Source organism: Onychostruthus taczanowskii, unplaced genomic scaffold (assembly GCF_017590055.1).
Source record: "Onychostruthus taczanowskii isolate IOZ18803 unplaced genomic scaffold, ASM1759005v1 scaffold20, whole genome shotgun sequence".
NCBI lineage: Eukaryota > Metazoa > Chordata > Aves > Passeriformes > Passeridae > Onychostruthus > Onychostruthus taczanowskii.
Window position 1 is genome coordinate 3,558,306 of NW_024499240.1, and position 21,344 is coordinate 3,579,649.

Here is a 21,344-nt window from a genome sequence, read left to right on the forward strand (position 1 = left end):
TCAACTAGCATTTCTGCAAATTGGACAAGATAAAAGACTAAACCAGCCTTGTCTGTTAGCAAATGGTCCAGGAAAAAAAAAAAAAAAAGTTCATTTGCTTTCCTGGAATCTAGCAAAACCCAGCATATTTATTGATTGAAAACAAATGACCATGTTTTGGTTAAGCTCTCAACAGTGGCCAGAAACAAGAGGGGGAGCTCTTACTACAGATACCACTAAGGGGAAATAGCAAAATGAAGAAAGTACGATTCTGTCCTTCCTCACAGAAAGGAGGTCTCAGTTTGTGGTCTCCTTTATCTAAGGCTAATTTTAAGAGCATCCTGCTCAAGAGGAATAATGCTGTTATTTTACAAGCTACATGAAGTAAACAGTCCAAACACAATAATTTTACAAATACAGTAATTGTGTGATTATAACACTGGGTAATATGAAATGGTCGAATTTTTTTTTTCTTTTTTTGGTACAACAGCATGAGATTTGGAAGGCATTTAAATGAAAATAGAGATGACCAAGTAAATATACGCACAAAAATAAGAGCTAAAAGAGTTGTATAATTTGAAATATTCTTCAGTTCCAAGTAACAATAATCAAGATAACAACTTAACTGTCTACTCTGCTCTTTGGAAATCCTGTTGATGAAAGAGCTTATGGGCATTAGGTTATCTGGCAGTGCACTAAATGAGATAAAGATGACACAAAACACAACTCACAATTTTCTGGTTTCATTTATGTCTTAAACTTAAAAAAGAAAAAAAAAAGACAAAAAATGCCCTACTAATATAATTATTTTAAAACATGAGGTGGAAATATTCATCATTTAAGAAAATTCTAAATGCAAATGTTTTTCTCAGAATAGTCTAGCTAGGACTTAATTAGATTAATTAATCTTAATTAATTTATTAGGATTAAACTATATTGGGCAGATAAAAAGGCAGTTCTGGCCACCTGGGGTTTGCAGCAAAAAACCCCATATTATCTTTTATTTTTACCTATTACAAAGACAGAATAAATCTCCTGTCTCATAAAAGTGAAGATTTGACTCTGACTACATTCAGCCATTGACAAAGCAACTGCAGCAACAGGAACCTACTACAGCCACAATAAAAATGCCAGAACTGTGAACAAGTCAAAAATTGTGCTCATAAATCTTGTTCTACTTGACAGCCACGCAGTGAATGTTCTTTCCACAGAACCAGCATGGAACTGTGGTGACATATACAAAACCTATAGTTTTTATCAGATGTCTTATGTGTAGGTTCAGAATTATGACAGTGGCACCAAATTGATCCATCATTAGCAGGCATTGATCCTGGCATTAGCAGGAGCCAGGTCACAGATTCTCCTTCACTCTGCATGACAATCAACATGAGGACAAAGACTATGAAGTTTCAGCATTTGATCTAAGACTTTCTTTGGTTTACGTAATTTATGCACGGAAAAAAGAACAAGGCTGCCATCCAACTTCCACAAACAGTTCTGGAGACTATTTTTTAAAATTACTGCGCTCTACTGTGTCTTGAAGCTAAAATAATTACTCTTGAAAAAAGAAAAGAGAGAAAAGTAACACAATATTGGCTCATTACACAAAATACTGTCAATATTTGTTATTCAAGCTCAATTACAGTGCCATTTGAAGTATATGAAGAAGTCTGATTTTTATCATCTTGGAAGGCACACGGCTTTTACATTTTAAATGATCATGTTTCAAAAATTACCAAGAAAAATTTGCTCCGTTTTGAAAGAATGTCTACTATTTCTCTTAATTAGATTTTTGGACTCCGTCTCAAGTAAAATTAAAAGTTGCTCAAGACATTCCCATATAATAGGATTCTTTGTTTAATATGTCACATGTAATAGTATAGTTGAAAAAATGCAGTCATTAACATAAAACATTTCAAGGAGCTTTTTTGTTAGAAAACAAAAATACAGCCAGCTTTGGCTCTCAAAAATGAGGGCCTATCAACACATTCTGCCTCTTGAAGTTCTCTACTTCCAGGTACACAGAAATACATTCTTCTTGAAACTTCCACCAACCTTATCTTGCACTGTGTCAGTCCAAAAGATTCTGTGCAGGTAAAAGTGAAAGTCCACTCCCACTGCAATCCCACGATTCTGTGACTGCACCAAAGTACGAAAATTCCTTCCATGAAGATCTCCAATCAGTAAATCACGGCCATTGGAAAAAATAATTGATGCAACACCAGCTGAAAGAAGGAGTGACAGAGATAGGATTACTCTGCAGGCAAGATATTTTCCAAAGGGGCATTGCAATATATACATACTGGCTCATACACACTGGACACAAAGTCTTAAATAGATGCTCAGACTACAACCTGTATAAATGTTTCTATGTGAGTACTAACTTGCTGTGATTTGCCTTTGGTTTGTATACTTGGAGCAAACATGCAAACATGCATTGAAAGCATTTAAAGCCATACCAGCTAAAACTTTTATAAAACCTCTGTGCAAACACCAAAAGACTATTTCTATTAATGCTAAAATGAACCCAGTGAGACTGACTTACAGCAGGTACTAAATTCTCCCATTCTTAAGAGAGAAATATTTAGAAAATGGTGAGCTGAAGACTGGTCTGCAAATGGGGCTGAAGAAAGAAGGAAGGGGGAGGGAACTGAGCAGTTCTTCTTTTCTAAGAACCAAAACTGCTCATCAGCTATGCCAAGCAGGAACTCCCATTCCCACAAATTCTCTGCAGGCAGGAACACCTACCTTACACAAAAGCCCATCAGGACATTACATCTCCACAAAGCAGAATTTCCTTGGGCCTGCTTTCAGAACTGAGCAGGAGGTCAGGAGGAGCCTACAGCTGATGAGAAACTACACTCTGAGAGACAAGTATTCTTCAGAGTTCCGACTCTGGGACACTCAAAGCCAAGAGCATGGCTTCTGTCACAGGCAAGTGTTTGATCTCACCATTCAGCAAAACCATCTCCTGGCAGAGTTCTAGAAAAAATGGTTTCCTGATTTCTTGACAACACTAAGTTCCATACACAGCATGACAGAAAACTGTCCCTCACTGAAATAAGAATTTTTTTGTTCAGGAGTGCTCTGGCAATAACCTCCCAACTCTGCAGAAGTCAGGAGTGCTGAAAAAGCAATGGAGCCTAAAAGACATTTGTTGATTAGAGGAGAAGCAGCCCTGATGAGCAACCAACACTAACCTGCACACGCCAGCAGATACAGAGTTGTGACATTTGCTGATATTCTGAAAGCTGTCCTGACCGTAACTCCTTAAGGGCAGAGTTAAAACCAAAGAGAGCTGTGTGGCACAGACATTAAAACTACCTCATTTTACCTAGCTTTATCTATTTGCTCAACAAGACACTTGAAGTGCACTCACCTGAAGTGTTGGCCCGACAGTGCCGGTGATGCTCTAGGAAATAACCTTCCACACAGTGGCACTGGTGATGTCCCACACGATCTTCACACAGCTGGTCACAGACACCCCACATCTGACAGTCATCAAAATCTGTCAAGTGAATAAGGCATATTTATAAAAACCACTTTGTATAAAATTCATGTCGTAATTAAGAAGCTGCAACTTTGTCCTCTCTGTTTGCTTTATATTTGCAAAACTATAGCATGAAGAAAGTGAGTTTGCCTGTTTTCCCACAGTGTTTCAGTTTTGTATTTCTGGATAACAAAAAACCTGTGTTTCCTGCCCACAGGCCTACCTGCAATTTGGTCGCCTCCCCTGCCCCGCCAAAAAAATACTAACCAACCAAAAAAAAAAAAATCTAAACTACACCTGCCAGGAGAAAAGGAAAAATCATTTGAAGGGATGTCATTGTCTACTTTCCATAATACAGAATATGTCTATGAAGTATTTTTCCTGCAAAAGATCTCTACACTTGGCACACACAAGGACTTGGCTGGATTTAAGCTCACTCTGAAGATGAGTTCCACCTTTATTTTAGTGCAGTGCTTAAGCCTTTAAGTCCTACTTGAAGGCAGTGTTTATTAGCTCAGATTTAGTACCATGCTAACAGGTATCTGATTTATAATTAAAAGCTGTCTGTGCACCAGAACCAGCAAGAAAAAGTTCCTTTTAGCATGCAAAATACCATATAGGTAGAGTACTGGATCTGGAATTATACAGTACTGACTGTCAGCCTTTCCTTCATGACAAGTTTTGCTCTGGTCACAAATATGTGCTTAGATTTCAGTAAACCAAAATACATTGACTCAGATTTACAAGCCAGAATCTGATAACAGGGCAGAAAAAAAAGAACAGAAGACTCACTGAAAATGCACCATATTTGGGAATGTGTCCTTCATTTATTTCCCACAAAAGAGTGAAAAAATGGAAGAAATTTCATGCCTTATTTCTCTGCCTCTACAAAGAGCAATCGTTCTGCCATTGTAGCTTATACAGCCTTAGGCCACCCAGTATTCTCAAAAATATAAAAATCTCATTAGAGACTGAGCATCTGAAATACTTTTAATGGCACAAACACCATAGCTTGGTGTTTGTGCCATTATGAAAACTCATAACAGATATTTAACATTTCATAACATTTATGAAAACTCGTAACAGATATTTACCTCTTTTATTAGGCAGTGCTAACTTTCATGATTCTGAAGTTACTCAATTGCCAGCTACTGAGACAAATCATTTGTCTAATATTCTTCTTTTTTGTGTAAATTATGTATATACTGAAACCCCAAAGAAGACACAACCATTCCATAATGCAAATACAAAATACCCTTTTTATTTTCAAGTATAATGTTCTGCTGTCTTCATATACAGCCGCTTTCCAAAAGTAACCAAGAATTCAACATCATTAACTGTTTTTCCAGGCATGCAACACACATTACTGAGGCAGAAACAAACTCTCTCTATGTAAACACTTAAAGACCAGTAAAAACTTTTGATAATAAGCCAGCCATCCAAGAGTACATATTTTTAAACCTAATCATGCTGTCACGGTGTCTTTAGGTCAAAGTGAAAGACGTCTTTATGATGTTTCTCTGGTTTGTTTCTGTGTCAGCATGCTGCCATTGTGCTACTAAAATTTTCATACATTTGCTGACTCCTGAGATTTTCTTATTTGTCAGTACATCCACACAATTTGAAGTAAGTTGCCTTCCTGGAATCCCAACTTTCCCAATGGGTTGTGAGAAGGTACTGGATATCTGTAGTCCCTGGACTTTACTCACCAATACAAGTACGACTGTCATTGCTGCTTACTGTATATCCTGCAGGGCAATAGCACATCCCTCCTGATGGAGAGGAATGGCAGCGGTACTGGCAGCTCAGCGCAGCGCAGCGTGATACGTCTGAAAGGCAAATAAAATATCTCAGAAACACACCTACTACAGAAGAACAGCTTTCTGCCTTATTAAGAGTCACAAAGCTGAAGTTTTTTCTACTATGAGCCTTCAATTTCAAGTACAGCTTCTTAAAACTAATCTGCAGAGAAAATTATGTACAAAGTTCCAGAAAATCAAATACATTTACATACATGCAAGCAAGGGCATGGAACACAGAAGAGAAGGTACTGTTTTTAATAGCTTTTTAGAACAGAGTTAAAGGATAAGCATCAATCTTATATGAACCACCAGTGGTAAGTCCTGTGTAAAACGGTGACCAGAGGAAGCCATCTGTAATGCACCAAAACTTCCAATGGTTCCACAAGACCTACTTATGAGCATCACATCCTTGAGCTCCATCTATTGGTACATAACCTCATCATTTACTCTTCTATGTGAAAAACCTCTAGTATGTTATATTAAGAAGAATATGTATATCTTTCCAATGTATTAGAATATACTGTTTGCATTGTGTTCATGGACAAATGATTCTTTATCATTTCATTCTCCCTCTCTCTCTTTTTTCCTTCACTAATTCTACTACTATTTAATAAACAATTCAGTGGTCAGTGAGTAAGTTATGATTGTAAAACACTTGACAAAGAAGGAGGTGAAAGTCAGCATTTTCCTTTTCCTTCAATTCTTCTGTTAAATGCCTTGCTTTGCAGCTCATATCTGCTGTAACAATCAAACACTCATCACAGCAAGAGGTGCATTTTTACAATAAAGTTTCATTTCCTCTTATTTTTTCTGCCCTCCTATTCCAAAAGGCATGATTTTGTTAATAAGAATTTTTATCTTTCTAGAAATTAAAATACACTGGTCCTTGTCCTCAGAGGAAATTGATATTTGTAAGGTTAGAGTGAAATTAACAGGAACTATGCATGCTCATTGCCTCCAACATAAAAACGCAGTGTACTACTAACTGGAGAAACAGACATCCCAGGTAAAAAGATTTTTTTTTAAAACCTAATTTTTAAAATTAATTAGTCAAAGCTTAGGATATACTGATTCAGTGCTGTGTTCTGATCAGCACAAATCTTTACTTCTTACACAAAGGGACAAACAGATATTTAAATAAAGAAGGCATGTAGCACACCTTTCCCTGACTTCACAAACATATTTTAGGGTATGGAGAGCAAGTTAAAATCCCTATTTTGAAATTTCATGTACAAATTTTTAAAAAATAAATGGTCTCTTTGCAGCATATATGCCTGTTTCAGATCATCCAGTCAAAACAGTGCCAGTGAAAATAGTGAGCTTCCAAAATTTCATTATTGTTTAGGAGACAAAAGGTGAATATAAAAAGATGTCAATGTTGATGTTTCTGCTAATCTGTGTATGTTTTTCATTCTAATACATACTGCAGTGTCTGCCTGCAGTGATGTTAGTTTCATCCTCTCCTTCAGGACAGTCTGCAGCTCCATCACACACTTTCCCAATTGGAATGCAATGCCCTGATCCAGGGCAGGCCCACTCTCCTGGGTAGCATTCATGGCGACCACTTTCTATGGAAAAGAAAAACAAGAATAATGAAAAGTATATTTCAAATACTAAAATTTCTTCTCTAACAGCTTTCAAAAGCATCTCTATCCTTCAATATCCAGTTTCCATTTCTTGCACACAGCTGGGAAAGACTATAAAGAAACATTATCTATACTTACTTGTCATGCTTTCTTTTACGTTCAAACCACAATGCCAATGATACTTGGGTAGACAACATATGAATCCCTTTAGTTTTCTGTTTTGTTAGAAACAGTAACACCATTTAGCTTTAAAATAACCAGTGCACCAGAAAGGGAACTATAGCTTTGTGCTTTCAAAACATATAAATGCTAGCTGGATAAAGACAATCATGGTCATCATAGAAAAGGCCAATGTAAAAGAAATCTCATTCACACTTTCATTCATTAAAGCTTCTGTTGCTCACATGACAAATCTTGGCAGGAACTAAGTAAATTTCATTTTGAATCAATGGGGTTGGGTTATTAGAAGCCTCATGTCTCTTAACAGATAACCTGCTCTCCTCCACAGGCAGAAGAACCAAAACAAAATATAAAAGAGAATATAAAAAAAAAAAACAAAAAACATATATTGTTATATGCTAAACTTAGTTTGCATCATACCCAGTATCACAATAATTCTCACACACAACAACAACAATATTGCCAAAGTTTAAAAAATGAATAAAAATGAAGGTGGAATTCTAAGATTTTAAAAGAAATCAAAAGTATTTAGAACATCTTGACTGGTCTAAATTTCATAGATGTAGGTTAGTGTCATCTTCCTCTGAAAATACCATTGGAAGTTAGCAATAGTATTTACCACATCCTCTTTCATCTTCATTGTCTTCACAATCATCGTCTCCATCACAAATCCAGCTCTGATGAATGCAACGGCCACTCGGGCAAGTGAAGAAGTTGCCTCTGCAAGTTGCATAAGCTACAGAAACAAACATAAGAAAAACCAATTGCTCTAAGCAGCTAAAAGGTTAAAAATAACAATATTGTCTCATATACAATCATTTATTACATCTCAAAAATTTAGGCAGTTCCATATTTTGTATGTATTGCAAACACTGCTGGTTTCTTCTCATTTAGGTATGAATTACCTTTGGTTCAGGCTGAAATTAAGATGATGACAACAACATAAGTGTAACTATATGTATTAAGAACCAGACTGTCACTCAGTCCAGCAAATTCAAATAGTAACGACATATCCAGGAAACTAGCAGCAAAGACAACGTCTATCAAAGTAGCACTGCAATTTTCATCTTTCTGTACAGAAGAATACTTGTAGAACAGTGATTAGCTTTTGATGGCTGCACAGCCAAGCAATCTGCTTCCTGCTATCTGCTTGAACCAGATCGTAGTAAAACAGTTAGAGAAAGTGGGAAAAAAAAGAAACATCATACTGCAAGAGTTTTCATCACTCCTATCTCCACAGTCATCATCATGGTCACAGATAAAGGCTTGCGGGATGCACTCTCCATTGGCACACTGGAACTGCGTACTGGTACATCCACGTGCTGAAAAAGATTTTAGCACAGAAACACATACAGAAAATCTGTTTAACTCCAAAAGAACGTCTATAAAGCAAATTTAGCTTTGGGATGTTTGGGTGTTCAAACACTATCACTCTACACAGGGGACTTACTGCAATTAGCTTCATCGGAAGAATCTCTGCAATCAACTTTGCCATCACATCGCTGGCTCGCATTAAAACATGCTCCATTTGCACATGATAACTGTTCACATCTTGGGTAGTCTAAAATAAAAAATCCTTTATATTAGCATGAAGTTAGACTATAATGAGTCATATCCACCTAGTGTCAACAGAATATCTTGGTTTAAAGGAAAAAGGGAATACAAAATTCCATTACTAGTAGTCCTATACTAGTGATCAATTTATACAGTATATTGTCTTCTCCAACAGATATTAAAGAATATTCTCTAGATGGAAGCTACAAAAACTTGCAAGCAACAAGAAAAAAATTAAATGCCTTCCCACAGTCCAAAAAGATTTGCAACCCAAACAGTTTACGATATGATAGAAAGCAAAGGCACACAAAAGGAGAGCAAGCAGTGAACATTTGTTTTATTTCTTTATACCTCAGTTTCACACTACCCCGATCTTAATAAAAGTATTTTGATAACAAAGAATTTCCTGAAATTTACAGTTCGTAGATCCTCTTCAAGTGTCTTGAGTTCTCAAACTCAAGAGACATCAGGTTTTAATGGTTTTATACCAATTAAACCAAGGATATTAAATTTCCAGGTTACATGAACAATGTTAGAACCATTGTCTTTTATTACTTGCTTCCCCCTTCAAAAAAGCAAACAGATTCTGCAGAAATAATGGCTTTTTAGGTTTTAGATATTCTACTTATATAGATGACCTATACGTAAATACAAGGGATTGTTTCAAATGTTTCAAATTAAAACAAATTCTGAGAACACTTATTCATACAAGCAGCAGTGAGTTCAGTGGAAGTATCCAACAAATTAAGCATATGCACATGCTAGAGTTGAGTAGGAGAACATGAGCTCATAGTTTATCTTGTTGCCATGCAGACAAAACTTACATTTTTCAGTCAAATGGCAAGAAAGCAAAGAATTGGTAATTTTAGAAATCAGATTGATAGAACCTTTGTCTCTATATAGAAGATAAATGAACTCAAGACACAGAAGAGTCAAATAGCATCTTTTACCTTTTAGATTTTCAGTCTGAATTCTTATCCCATTTTACTTTTCTAGGAGTTAATAAAGCAGATAGAGAAGGCTGTCACTTAGGCACATTTTCACCCATACCCATGGAATCCAAAACATGGGTTATAAAATTGTACTATTAAAAAATACCAAGAAGATCCACAAGTAAAGATGTTTTGAAGATACTTCAAAGTATACATTCTGACTAAATTGGTGTTTTACTAGAATGTGAACAAATGCTTTTTTTCTTATTCTCTTTTCAGTACTGGTGTACAGATTCTTTATTTTAATTGTACTTGCACAAGCAAGAACATTCTTTGAAAAGCCTGACAGAGATTAATATAGCTTTTAATTCTGTACAGGTAATCCCATTTCCAATCCCTTGTCAAAAGACCAAGGTTAGTAAATTATAGTTCTGATCACAGCCTGCTCACTGATCTGAAAGATATTTTTCACTGCATTCTGCACTGCAGATTGCACTCTTTGTATCTTATAGCATATTATTGTAATAAATTGGTTTTAATTATTTGAGGCATTAAGAACTAAGCCTCATGAAAATAGGCAAAGCTGTGAGCTACACCAAAGGTTGTAGTCAATGCACTGCATGGTTCAGGAGCATCTCCTATCACCAAATGGGGACTTCTTAAAAGAAAAAGAAGAATCTGAACCTTGGCAGCAAGAACGGAGGAATGGGATTAATTCCCTAAACAGAATGACCTGTACAATCCAGCTTTAACAAAAAGCTCTCCAGCAAATGAAGTTGGAAAGCGAGTATCACATTTTAAATTTAAGTGGAAAGGTCTTACAGTAGTCATTGCATTTGGGGCTTGCAAAATAAACATTTCCTAGCTTTTATTTTAATTTTTATTTAAACTAAACACACCTGATCCAAGATTAGTGCATTTGAGTATAAAATCCCACAGCTGTGCAAGAACTGATAACAATCAGAGAAATTGATTGCACTGTCTCTGTTGTAAGGAGCATATGGAAAAAGTGTCAGTGCTTTGTGAATGACTTGAAGGGGTTCTCTTCCAGGCAATGGGACTTTTTTTTCTTTCTGTGTTGGTGACAAATGGACTAGAAAGAGCAAAACAGGAAGGATAAGGTTCTGAGTTAAAAGGACAACAAGGTAGGTAGTTTGCACCTGAGGAGGTCTGGGAATACAACTGTACAAGAGAGTGAAAGGAGACAATATGAACACAACATTAAGAGAAAAGTGAAGGGAGGGAAAAAAATATAAACACTGTTTTCTTTCACCTTTTTTTGAATGGTCAATAGCTTCCAACATAAATACTGTTTCCTTTAGTTTCTCCTCCCAAAAACCTAATTTTACAGAAAACTAAAAAGAAGAAATGTTTCATAGTCATGACAATTCCTATAAGATAACACGAGCTTTGTGAAAAGAGGGGGAATGTTTTTCACCTATGTTCATTCCAATGCTCAGGAAGAAAGGGAGCTCTTCTTTCTCTCCCCACCTCTCAGGCTTTTTCTTAGTCAAAATACTTCCGCACAATCTGTCTCCCTGATGCATGCCAATGCTTCAGTTGCAAAACATAAACAACTGGCAAATACCAGCACAAATGACAGACGAAGCACCTTGCTCCTTGTAACTGTCTTGGGGCAACACTTGCAAACATATTTGAATGGAATCTTTCAATAGACACATGGAAGATGCTTAAAACCTATGGCACAGGGATTACTAAACCTGCATTATTTTGTGCTGTGCCTAACACTTCTGTTCTGCAAGCTGGAAATAAATCCATGCAAATACAGCAACAGGAAATAGTTGCAACTAGTATTTGATTCAGCACAAGCTGATTTCTGTCACACAGCCAGCAGTGTAAGCTTCTATACCCTCACCCATGTTACAAGGAGTAGAAACAAAAGGAAAAGAAAAAAAAGGCAATTTCCTACTAACAAGTGTATTTTATTGCAACACGTAAAAAAATTTTACAAAAGAAAGTTAATTAAAACTCTTTGGTTCACTGCCATGAGTCACCACCTGACAGTGGTCCAAGCATTGCCCAGACAGCTCACAGCCTACCAGAGACACCAGGAGGGAGACTTACTCCAAGCCCGAGTCCTATGAGCTGCATGACACCAGGCACTGTTCATAGCAAAGATGCTTTCAGAGCTGGCAGACAGACCAGACCCTCATTCCTAGCCTTAATTCCTGATTTTGATCCCTGAGACTCTGGTCTTTGGCTGCCTGCATTAGATTGCTCCAGTTTTGCTATTTCCCTGTCCCAAACTCTTCCTGGTGGAGGTATTTCCTTCAGCCTGAACTTCTCCCTCACCCGATAGCTGCTACATGTAATTTGTCCAACATCCAGAATATTAGTCTCTGACTATGGCCTTTTTCTTCTTTCTTGGACTACATCCCTTATGATCTCCTCAGTTCTTGATCTCTGTTCACTTTCACCCTGGTCTCTGCAAATTAATCCCAGGCCTGGCTGCCCACTTCCTGACCACAACAGTTATTTAGCATAGCAAACAAGAGGCAGGAATTCACAGGTTAGGCAGCTGACCTATGGCAGCAGCTCAACATCAAAATTAGAATCAAAAATCCAGTGTATCTTGGAAAACACTCAGCCCACTAGCATTGAACAACATGTCTTTAAAGTACTGCCCCTTTCTCCCTCACAGCCTCAGTGTAGTGCTCAGCTGCCAGAGCAGTATCCAGAAAGGTTGTTCTGTCACAGCAAAGCAAAATGGACATGGCTGGGATTTTAATTTCTCAGCTATGAAGCTGAGGCAGGAGAGAGAATTCTATCTTAACTGAAAGAAATAAAGTATATAACAGAAAAATTATACCAGTATTGGCTGCCTACTCCCAAAAAGTGTTTGCTACCCCCCAAATAATATGTTTCTGAAGTTTTAAAATTAAAGTATTTGCTAGCTGCTGACTATTCAAAAAGCTAGAAAACAGCCTGATATGTGTATTTAAAAAAACTTAAAAGCCGTAATTTTATGAAATCAAAACAGCTTCAGTGCACTAATTGTAAGACATGTAGCTGAAGCATTTGTTCTGATGTTTATCTTAGTCTCTGCATGGGCAGTTTTCCCTTGCTGCTAATCCCATTAGCAATAAAATGGACTAAGGCACTGAATTCCTTTGTTCTGGTTTTTTACATGTTTAATTGCAGACTTACTTTATATTGGTGACATTTTGCATTTGACTACTTTCTTATATAATGTAACTTATTCAGGAATAAAAGTTTATCTTCTTTACAATCTAAATCTGTTTTCAGACAGATGAGTGAGTGTAAAGCATAAGTAAAGAGACCTAAGTTTCCATTTTGTTATGCTCCACGAAACACCACAATCAATTATAAATAGCTTTGTTCTTTCATTTTTCATGGATGTTTCATTTTTATTAATGAAAACTTTTAGCTCAAAATAAATAAGGGGGATTTAGTGACAAAGGGAAAGGCCAAAATAGTACTATTCCTCTTACATTTGTTTATATCAGATAATGTGGAAAAGGAAATACATTAAACACTGGGGAAAATGAACATTCAAAGCAAGTATTAGAATCTGCTCCAAAACTAATATGCTAGTACACTAATCTGTACTATACAGTTAATCATATAATCCCCAATTTGTAACTTTTATTTTATGCCTTCTGTTGAAAGTTCCAGGTCTTGCAAAGAGAAAAAGGGAATGAAATTAACCAGCCTTCCTCAAGAGTCTTGTCATTACATTCTCCTTGGATCCTCTTGTCTTCAGCACTGTCACATTTCTTTAAACTAGTCTAACTGCTTTCAAGGTTCCAAGTCACAGTCATTCTTCTGTCTCAGAGGGACTGTCAACACATATTCTAATAAACCAGAGTAGAGGCTGTTGAATGATAGGAGGCAGTCCCTCTCCTTGGGGCTAAATATGCTGCCCCCACTACAGTCATGGGGCGCATTTGCTGATGCAGCAATGGCTGGCTTTCCCTCACAGCAGTAGAGTTCTACTGCTAACGTATCTAGAGGGTCCTTTCCTAACTGCCCTTTTAATTTACCTAGCTGAGAATGTTAAACATTAAATAAAATGTGTACTTCAATTTTCAAACATCACAGAAGCACCTAGTTTGAAAAAAAGAGTTTTAAGTATAATCCTTAGGACTCCACTCCAGACTGACACAGATCTACTGCTTTATAACAATCACACCATGGCACCTGGCTGTTCCACACTGTATTCAGTGACTGCTCACAGGTTTCTCAAAGATGCTCAGCAATTCCAGTTCTTTAATTCATGCATAATACATTTTTAAAACAGATATCTTTTCTTCAGGATTTTTTTCATGTGTGACAGATTTGCTAAATTAAGTTACCAACTTCATTTCTTACTCTAAACTTTAAGAGAAAAAAATGCCAACCTACAGAAGATATTCTTCCACACTGAGATGGGGTACTTTGGATCTTGGCTTTTAGCCTTCTGTATTGGTGACCAGAAGTGACTGTGGGTTTATCACACGACAAACTGCAGGCTGGATAACTTAGCAACATTTTATTCCAGAATATCACATAGTCCTAAATACCCTTTCATTCTACATAGGGACAATTTCAGCTGTTTGTGAGTCAAGGATAAACCACATTAGCAGTCAGATGACCATATAGTCTTCCTTTACACAGCATAGGCATATGCCCTTTTTTCCTGTAAGCACGGCCATTAACAAAATTTAATTTTTTGCTTCTTTGTCCATCCATTACCACCCCAGTCTCTTCCCCCACCTCCTGCTCTGGGCCTGGTTCTAAGTGGAGTTTATGTATTTATGTTTTATGTATGGAGTTATGTATGTTTCCCAAAGGCACACTATGTTCTAACAGCTGAAATAGCAGCTTATATGTTAGAAGTCACTCAGGATGTGTGAAGCTTTTCCTTAATACTAACAATGAACAGACATGCCTGTTGCACACTGTTGTGCAGGTATTAGACAAAAGCATTTCTGAAAAACATTGCCTCTATTCTGGTCAGCTTTCCTTTCCATCAGTATTCAACCTAGGCCAGAATTTAGGGAGACTGTCACCACAGAGGCAGCCTCAAGTCTGGGGAAGTTAGGGTGAAAAAAACTATTGTCCATCTGCATTTTTCTGGCACAATATAAACAACACATCTGAATACAATATGACTAAATCATCTCCACAGGAAGCTGCAGTCTAGAATGAAATGCTTTTGAACAGATCAAATCTCCTCAAATAAGTCATCTGGAGTCAAATTTTGCTTTTCTGTACAGGCTATAACTACTACTGATTGTATATGGAGCATGCAAAAACAACTTGGAAAACTTCAGTAAAGTTAGTTCCGAGTGTCCCAAAGCCATAAGGCAACTAAACATGGCTGCCTTTTTACAGTGCAATATTAATTATCTTTCAGACAATGAGAAACAATATGACCTGTGAAGAAAGAGAAACAGCTGATCCTGTGCTGACAGTTTGCACTTGAGTTCTGTGGTAACAGATCTGTATCAGAACATCAGCTCTAATACACAGAAGAATCTGAAATGAAACTCTTCTAACAGAAAGCATATTGTGGTCATCCTGTCTATCAACAAGCCCTTTAATCTTACAAATGTATTAAAATGCCACAGAGACACGAGGTGAAATCAGATCTGGTGCTAGGAGTTAACACTCACGGCAGCCTCTTTCATCTGTGCCATCGGCGCAGTCCTCCACTCGATCGCACCAGTACGCGCCGGGGACGCACTGGCCATTGGAGCACGTGAACTGCTGACTCGAGCACGTCCTCCCCGCTGCAACAAACAGGCACACTGTCAGTCTTCCATATCAACCATGGCTTTTTAGAAGGAAAAATATTTTCCTTCCTCTTTAACTACTTCATCTTTCTCATAAATATCAGTATAACATTTTCTCCCCCGGTATCTGGGTGTATTCAAGAGATTAAAGAACACTTGACAAGCACATAGCAGACAGCATTGCTCTGGGAGGGCTCCTGCAGTCTGCAAGATCACTGCTTTTCTCCACTGAAAAACTGACCTCGGTTAAAAAGTACCTCCCTATAATTATTCTGCTTAAAACATTTAATTACCAATTCTCATTGATTTAAAGTTTTCTCTTATTTTATTTACTGGGTCAAAATCTGTCAGTAACTCTTAAGTTATTCAGTCAACTAGAATGCCACAATGCAAGCACAGCAGAGTTGGAGGTAAGACACTGCTTTCTAATACAGCTAGGGCCTCAACAGTGAGGAATAGTTTGCATATGTAACTAATGGAGCATTGAGCATGATTATATCTCTTCTTTTGACAGCTGTCAGGAAAAAGCAACCACATAAAACTGTTCAATTCTACTTTGATTCCCCTACAGTTAAATGACATTTTCAGTCCTTAGGCAAGCTAACATGAATCCGTGAAGATACAGTTGAAGAACAAGCTTACTACTAACTTTCCCTTCCCTCTGCCACTGCACATTTGTTTCCTTCAAACTCATGTTGTTTCTCAACATCATCCCAGTCTATACATTGGCACCTTGTCATCTGCTGCTCTACAGGGGCTCTCTCTGCTGCCTTCTGTCAGCAGTGCTCCCAAAATAAGATCAGCTACTGGGATACTAGTGACATGAGGAAAAACAAGAGCATGACAGTAAAACAAATTTCTGCATTTATGAGTTCCAGAGCTGTCAGACAGTTTTACCAAGAAAAACTTAAAATATTTCAAGGAGGAAAATCTCCTCTAGCTTTCCTAAACACTGAGATAAAAAAGTCCTTTTAGAACAACAAGGACAAATACCAGGAGATAACTCAAAAATGGCAGCAGCACAGTCCTACAGTGTAGATACTGACACTCATGATTAACCAGTACATGGTGAACAGTGTTACAGTGACCCAGATCCAAGGTCAAACTCAGAGCTTTTGCTTATTTTGCATTTTGTATCTACCAATCCTTTAGTTAAAACATAACCAGCATTTGTGCTGACTCCTTCTCAGAGGAAGAGGGAAGCAAAATGTAGTTATCTACTATTCAAAAATTTCCATTCTCACTGGATTAAGATGGAATCAATATACAAAAGCTAAAACCAAGTATGTGAGCAAAATACTTCAAAAATAAACCTTTTAACCTCCCCAGGGGTTGGTGAGTAGCTCCAGAGCTGTTCAGTTCAAAGAAGTTATCAAAAAATTATACATACAATCAAAATGAAAATAAATTAATCTTATCTTCATCACTTAGAGTAACCTTTAATACTTGAAATGGCAGAAAAACCATCCTTCAGAACACTACATTTGTTCTCTTGTCTTATGCAATAATGCAGAGAATGTAATTTGGTGCAGTAATCAGCTCAGTTCACTGCTCACCACTTCAGCATGTACTTATAGCCCTTCAAATGCTTAGTCATGAAATTCTAAGCCAGAGTAACATATTTTATTTGTCCATCAATACTAAGAAAAGAGCAAAGTCTATGGCTGTGGCAGTTAGGCTGTTACAATAATTTCTTGATCTAAACTGTGCAGAGAACACTAAACACTTTACTTGAAAACAGCAAGTTAGACATGAATAATACACTGTTTAGCACATTTAAAGTGGAATATTAATCAGAATTATGTTCTAAGTTTAAACTGTCCAAATGATAATGAAAGACTAGACTCCCACCAGACACCAAGACCATAGATATTTCTCCTCTCTGAGCGTGAGAAAGCATGGCTCTGCTAATTCTAAATAATAATGTTACTAATATCATTGCTGAAAATAATACAATACTGGCCAATATTTGCTGATTATTGATAATTCCTCCTATTTTATCCAAAAATATATTTCAAAGTAATCTAAAAGTAATTAAAATTTGTAATTTATAGTTCTGAGATGTCACTGTCCATTTTGCTAGCCAATGGATATGCATATTACTATATCTGCTGTATTTCACCATTTTTGAAATTACTAAACTTTTTATTAAGTATAAAACTAGTATACACTTCATATTTTTTCTGTTTTAATTAAATGAAACATGAGTAATTTTCAGATTTCAATACCTGAATATATCTTCTTAGACATATTTTCTGTATTTTATCACTTCAGATCATTTTATTTCTATAAATACTTTAGAGAGATTTCTGTACTTATAGAAGGCTTGTTTCTCTATATTCTCAATATGCTGTAATGTAAATTACATTGTTTCACAAAGCTGGTATAACACTGGAAGTTAAAATACTTACGACATTGTTGATGTTCATCTGAGCCATCCTCACAATCCTCCTCATCATCACAAACCCATGACTGTGGAATACATTCCCCATCAGTCTGACACTGAAACTGATTTCCTTCACAGGTAGGTTGTGCTAGTGTAAGCAATGAAAAAAAATTGTCATTTCACAGACATCTGTGAAAGCACTTTCAAAGAAAATAATAGCATAAGGGAAAAGAAGGTCTAAGATTCAAGTGTCAATGAATTGTAACTTCCATGAAACACATGAAGCATTTAACAGATCAAAGAAAATGGACAGGCCAGAGAGTTGAAAATGGACCAGCAAAAGGATGCTCAAAGGCAAAATTCAGCTTAGTAAACTCCTGCATAGATTCTTCAGCCTTATATCCTCTCCTGGAGACACAGGCGCCTCTAGAAGGGAGACCCCAAAAAAGGCAGAGCCCTTTTTTTCACTTTTGTATAGAGCCACAGTAGCTCCCCAGTCTCACAGGAGGTCTGTTCAACTGCTCCCACTCCACCTCTGGTGCTTTATCCCTGGTAAGAACATGATCTCCCAAAACAAGCTCCCTATTCTTCCCTGTGAATTCATGAGGCAAAAGTGAGGGTCAGATCAGAACAAGTTGAATGCTGTTGTTCCAGCTCCACTCTGTACTCTTCAAATAGACAAACAACAAGGAACCATCAAAGAGAAAGATCAAAATAAGTGTTTGAGACTGTGTCACAGCTCACCCCGTTCCTAGTTAATACTCCTGGAAGAATCTCTAGTACAACACAGTCCAGTAAACAGGACTCTGGTCTTGATCATCTACATTCTCAGGATTATGTTTTTGCAGAAATACAAGGTCAACTTTGTGCTCATGGGATGATATGCAAGCAGAGATATCAATTTAACCAAAGCACGAGGGAGAAAATCAAAACAATTTGTAGATTTAGAGTTGAAAAGTAGAAAATAACATCCGTAGTAAAATAATTAGAGGGATAAAATTGATCACATACTACAGACATGTACTTCATGCACACTTTTTCCCACTTCAAGAACCAAAGAATAATATTTTAGTATGATTTGAACCTCAGCCCAGTTTTAAACAATCTTGCTAGGCAGTCATGTGCCCCACTACTTATAGCACATTAACATATTGTTTTTAAAGGACAACTAACTCCAACAGATAAAGTTAAATTTTTATTACTACTGTGGGACAACACCATTTTGTTTTGCCAGTTTAGAGGCATTCTTCACCCAGGACTATGCAAGATTTTTTGGACATAAAGTGCTAAGCAAAAAATCAGACTGCCAAGCCATGCCAATGGCCTCCAATTATTACGTGGGTCAAGCAGCAAAGAAATAATCAGAGTGTAAAAAGAACAGACATAAATTAGTCTCACTCCCTATCAGCTGAGTGGCAAAAACTGGCCTAATCTCTAAGTGGGTTGATAATTGCACCAATCCACAAGACTCAAAGAACACCAGAACTGAGAAGGTAAAATACCAGCAAGTTCCTGGAAACAGACTCTGGAGGGCAACTCTTCCTTTTCACAACTTTTCCAGAGAATCCAATTTCTCCATATGAGAGAATCTTTGTGCATGGATATTACACTCCATATGAATAAAATTGTTGCCTGTGAGCTGCTGACACAGCACAATCAACTCCAGACAACTAAGCATGAATGTACTTTGGGCACAGTACATACAGCTGTGTAGGGTCTGAAAATGCAAAGCTTCTGAGCACAAGTGATGCTGGTGATAACTGTATATACATCCAATATTCAGGATTACTACAGTAACAGAATACAATACATTTCTACATCTACTTAGAACATTACTCATAATATGAAACTGCATTATTGGACAGTCAGATTTTTAAGAAAAGGTTAAAGTCATGTTAGAAGCTGAGCACTACTTGATTTTCTGTGTACCAAAGCCAAATGAGCTCATGGAATATGACTCAAATAGATTCTGCAGCATCTCATGACAACTCGTAGTTTTCTCCCAATTCAATATTCATTCTTGTACCATAGGTACGCTTGAGCACACTGGAATCTCCCAATTTCTTAGATTACAAAGGAGCTGCTCTGTACTTGTTTCACTTACGGCAGCCAGCTTCATCTGTATCATCCGAGCAGTCCCGGGCCCCATCACACCTCCAGTCTGCAGGAATGCAGCGACCGTCGCCGCAGCGGAACTGCCCCCGCTCACATCCTGCGGGGAAACGCGAACACGCAGCTCAGCAGGACAAGCACACAAAAACAGCGAAATTCACCAAGAACTCTGGTTTATCCACTGCCTTGCAGCATGGAGATAAAATGATAACACGAAAAATAATAGAAAAGGTACTACAAAAATATTTAAAACTATATATATATATATATAAAAAGAACTCTATAAAAACATTCATAAAAACTCTATATACCTAGTCAAACAAGCAAACAAAAAAAAAGCAAAGAACCATCTTTAAGTATTACAGAAATCTCGAACTAAATTCCTAGAAAATTCCAATGATTTTAGCATTTGTGTATTATACAAACAAAACCAAAATAGTTATAAAAAAGGAAAAAATAACCCAAACAAGTCTCAGAGTACATACACTACAGAAAGCTATTTAGCAGGAATGTATCAATTTTAAATTCCCAAGCAGTACAGACTTTAAATAAATGTAAGGCATCATTTTCCACATTATATCTAAGGGCTAAACATGCTAAACATTAGTGCTCTCCCAAGTGTATGAGGATTTAAAAACATACAATAATAATCCCCTTAGCTGATGTGGAAATCTTGTTTCAGTGGTAGCAGCTTGAAAGTAGAGAAGGATCTCAGTTTTGTTTTGCTTTTTAATAATGCCCTCGTATTTAAAATATTTCCTCTGAAGTACAGGAAAGCATGTCTTGAGTCAAGATTTGAATAGCAAATAATTTTTTTAAAAATTAAGCTTTAAGACATTTATGGCTGATCAAAAGCTATCCTGCTGTCATTCTCTCCTGCTTGATCTACTAAGGATTAAGACCTGATAAAGAAGCATTCATTCCCAGGTGTAAATGCAGCTGGATCAGGCCTTTATTAGAGGCAACTAATGAAATCTCCAGTCTGTAGGAAAGAGAAAAGGCACTGTTTATGGCCTTTTATTGTGACTACAGCCTCATAAAAAGGGAGTGAACAGTTTTATAGGTCCTCAAAACAATAAGCTACAACATAATTAGGTTCAACAGAGCTCTGTTTCATGTTAATCTGTTGTCAGCACCTCAGAAAGGGGAACACTGAAAAAACCTGAAGTAGTAGCAAAGTCCAATTCTGAAAAAAAAAATCCCATTTCCTGATTAAATTAATAACCATATAATAAAATTACATCTTTCAGTTCTTCAGAGTGATCTGTCCAGAGAAGCTAACCTCAGTATACATAAAGCACAACCACCTATTTTGTGAATTCATGATGACATAAATAACATGCTACCTAACTTTCATGTAAAACCAGGCATATCAACACTGTCACATAAACACAGTTAAGTGATGTATTCCTCAGGGATATAGGCAAGCTACTTTATGCAAGGAATGTTCAAATCTGATTGTCTGTTAGTGACACCCTGATTTATAATGTATCCTGCAAATGGTCAAAAATTTCACTTGGGTAAATGGTGGTACGGAGTGGTACAGGAGTATGTTCACCCAAAT

At 37.0% G+C, this 21,344-nt stretch overlaps 1 protein-coding gene across 1 annotated transcript in view; it reads right to left on the reverse strand.

Annotated features, from left to right (window-relative positions):
- LRP2 (LDL receptor related protein 2) overlaps positions 1-21,344 on the reverse strand; it is a 112,671-nt gene that overhangs the window by 76,519 nt on the left and 14,808 nt on the right. Inside the window, exons 2-11 of the mRNA XM_041403338.1 lie at positions 19,773-19,880; positions 17,694-17,816; positions 15,163-15,279; positions 8,488-8,598; positions 8,246-8,359; positions 7,657-7,773; positions 6,696-6,839; positions 5,179-5,298; positions 3,359-3,487; positions 2,035-2,204 (exon numbers count right to left, since the gene is read on the reverse strand). Of these exons, the coding sequence (XP_041259272.1) occupies positions 2,035-2,204; positions 3,359-3,487; positions 5,179-5,298; positions 6,696-6,839; positions 7,657-7,773; positions 8,246-8,359; positions 8,488-8,598; positions 15,163-15,279; positions 17,694-17,816; positions 19,773-19,880 (1,253 nt within the window). The remainder of the gene's footprint in view (positions 1-2,034; positions 2,205-3,358; positions 3,488-5,178; positions 5,299-6,695; positions 6,840-7,656; positions 7,774-8,245; positions 8,360-8,487; positions 8,599-15,162; positions 15,280-17,693; positions 17,817-19,772; positions 19,881-21,344) is intronic.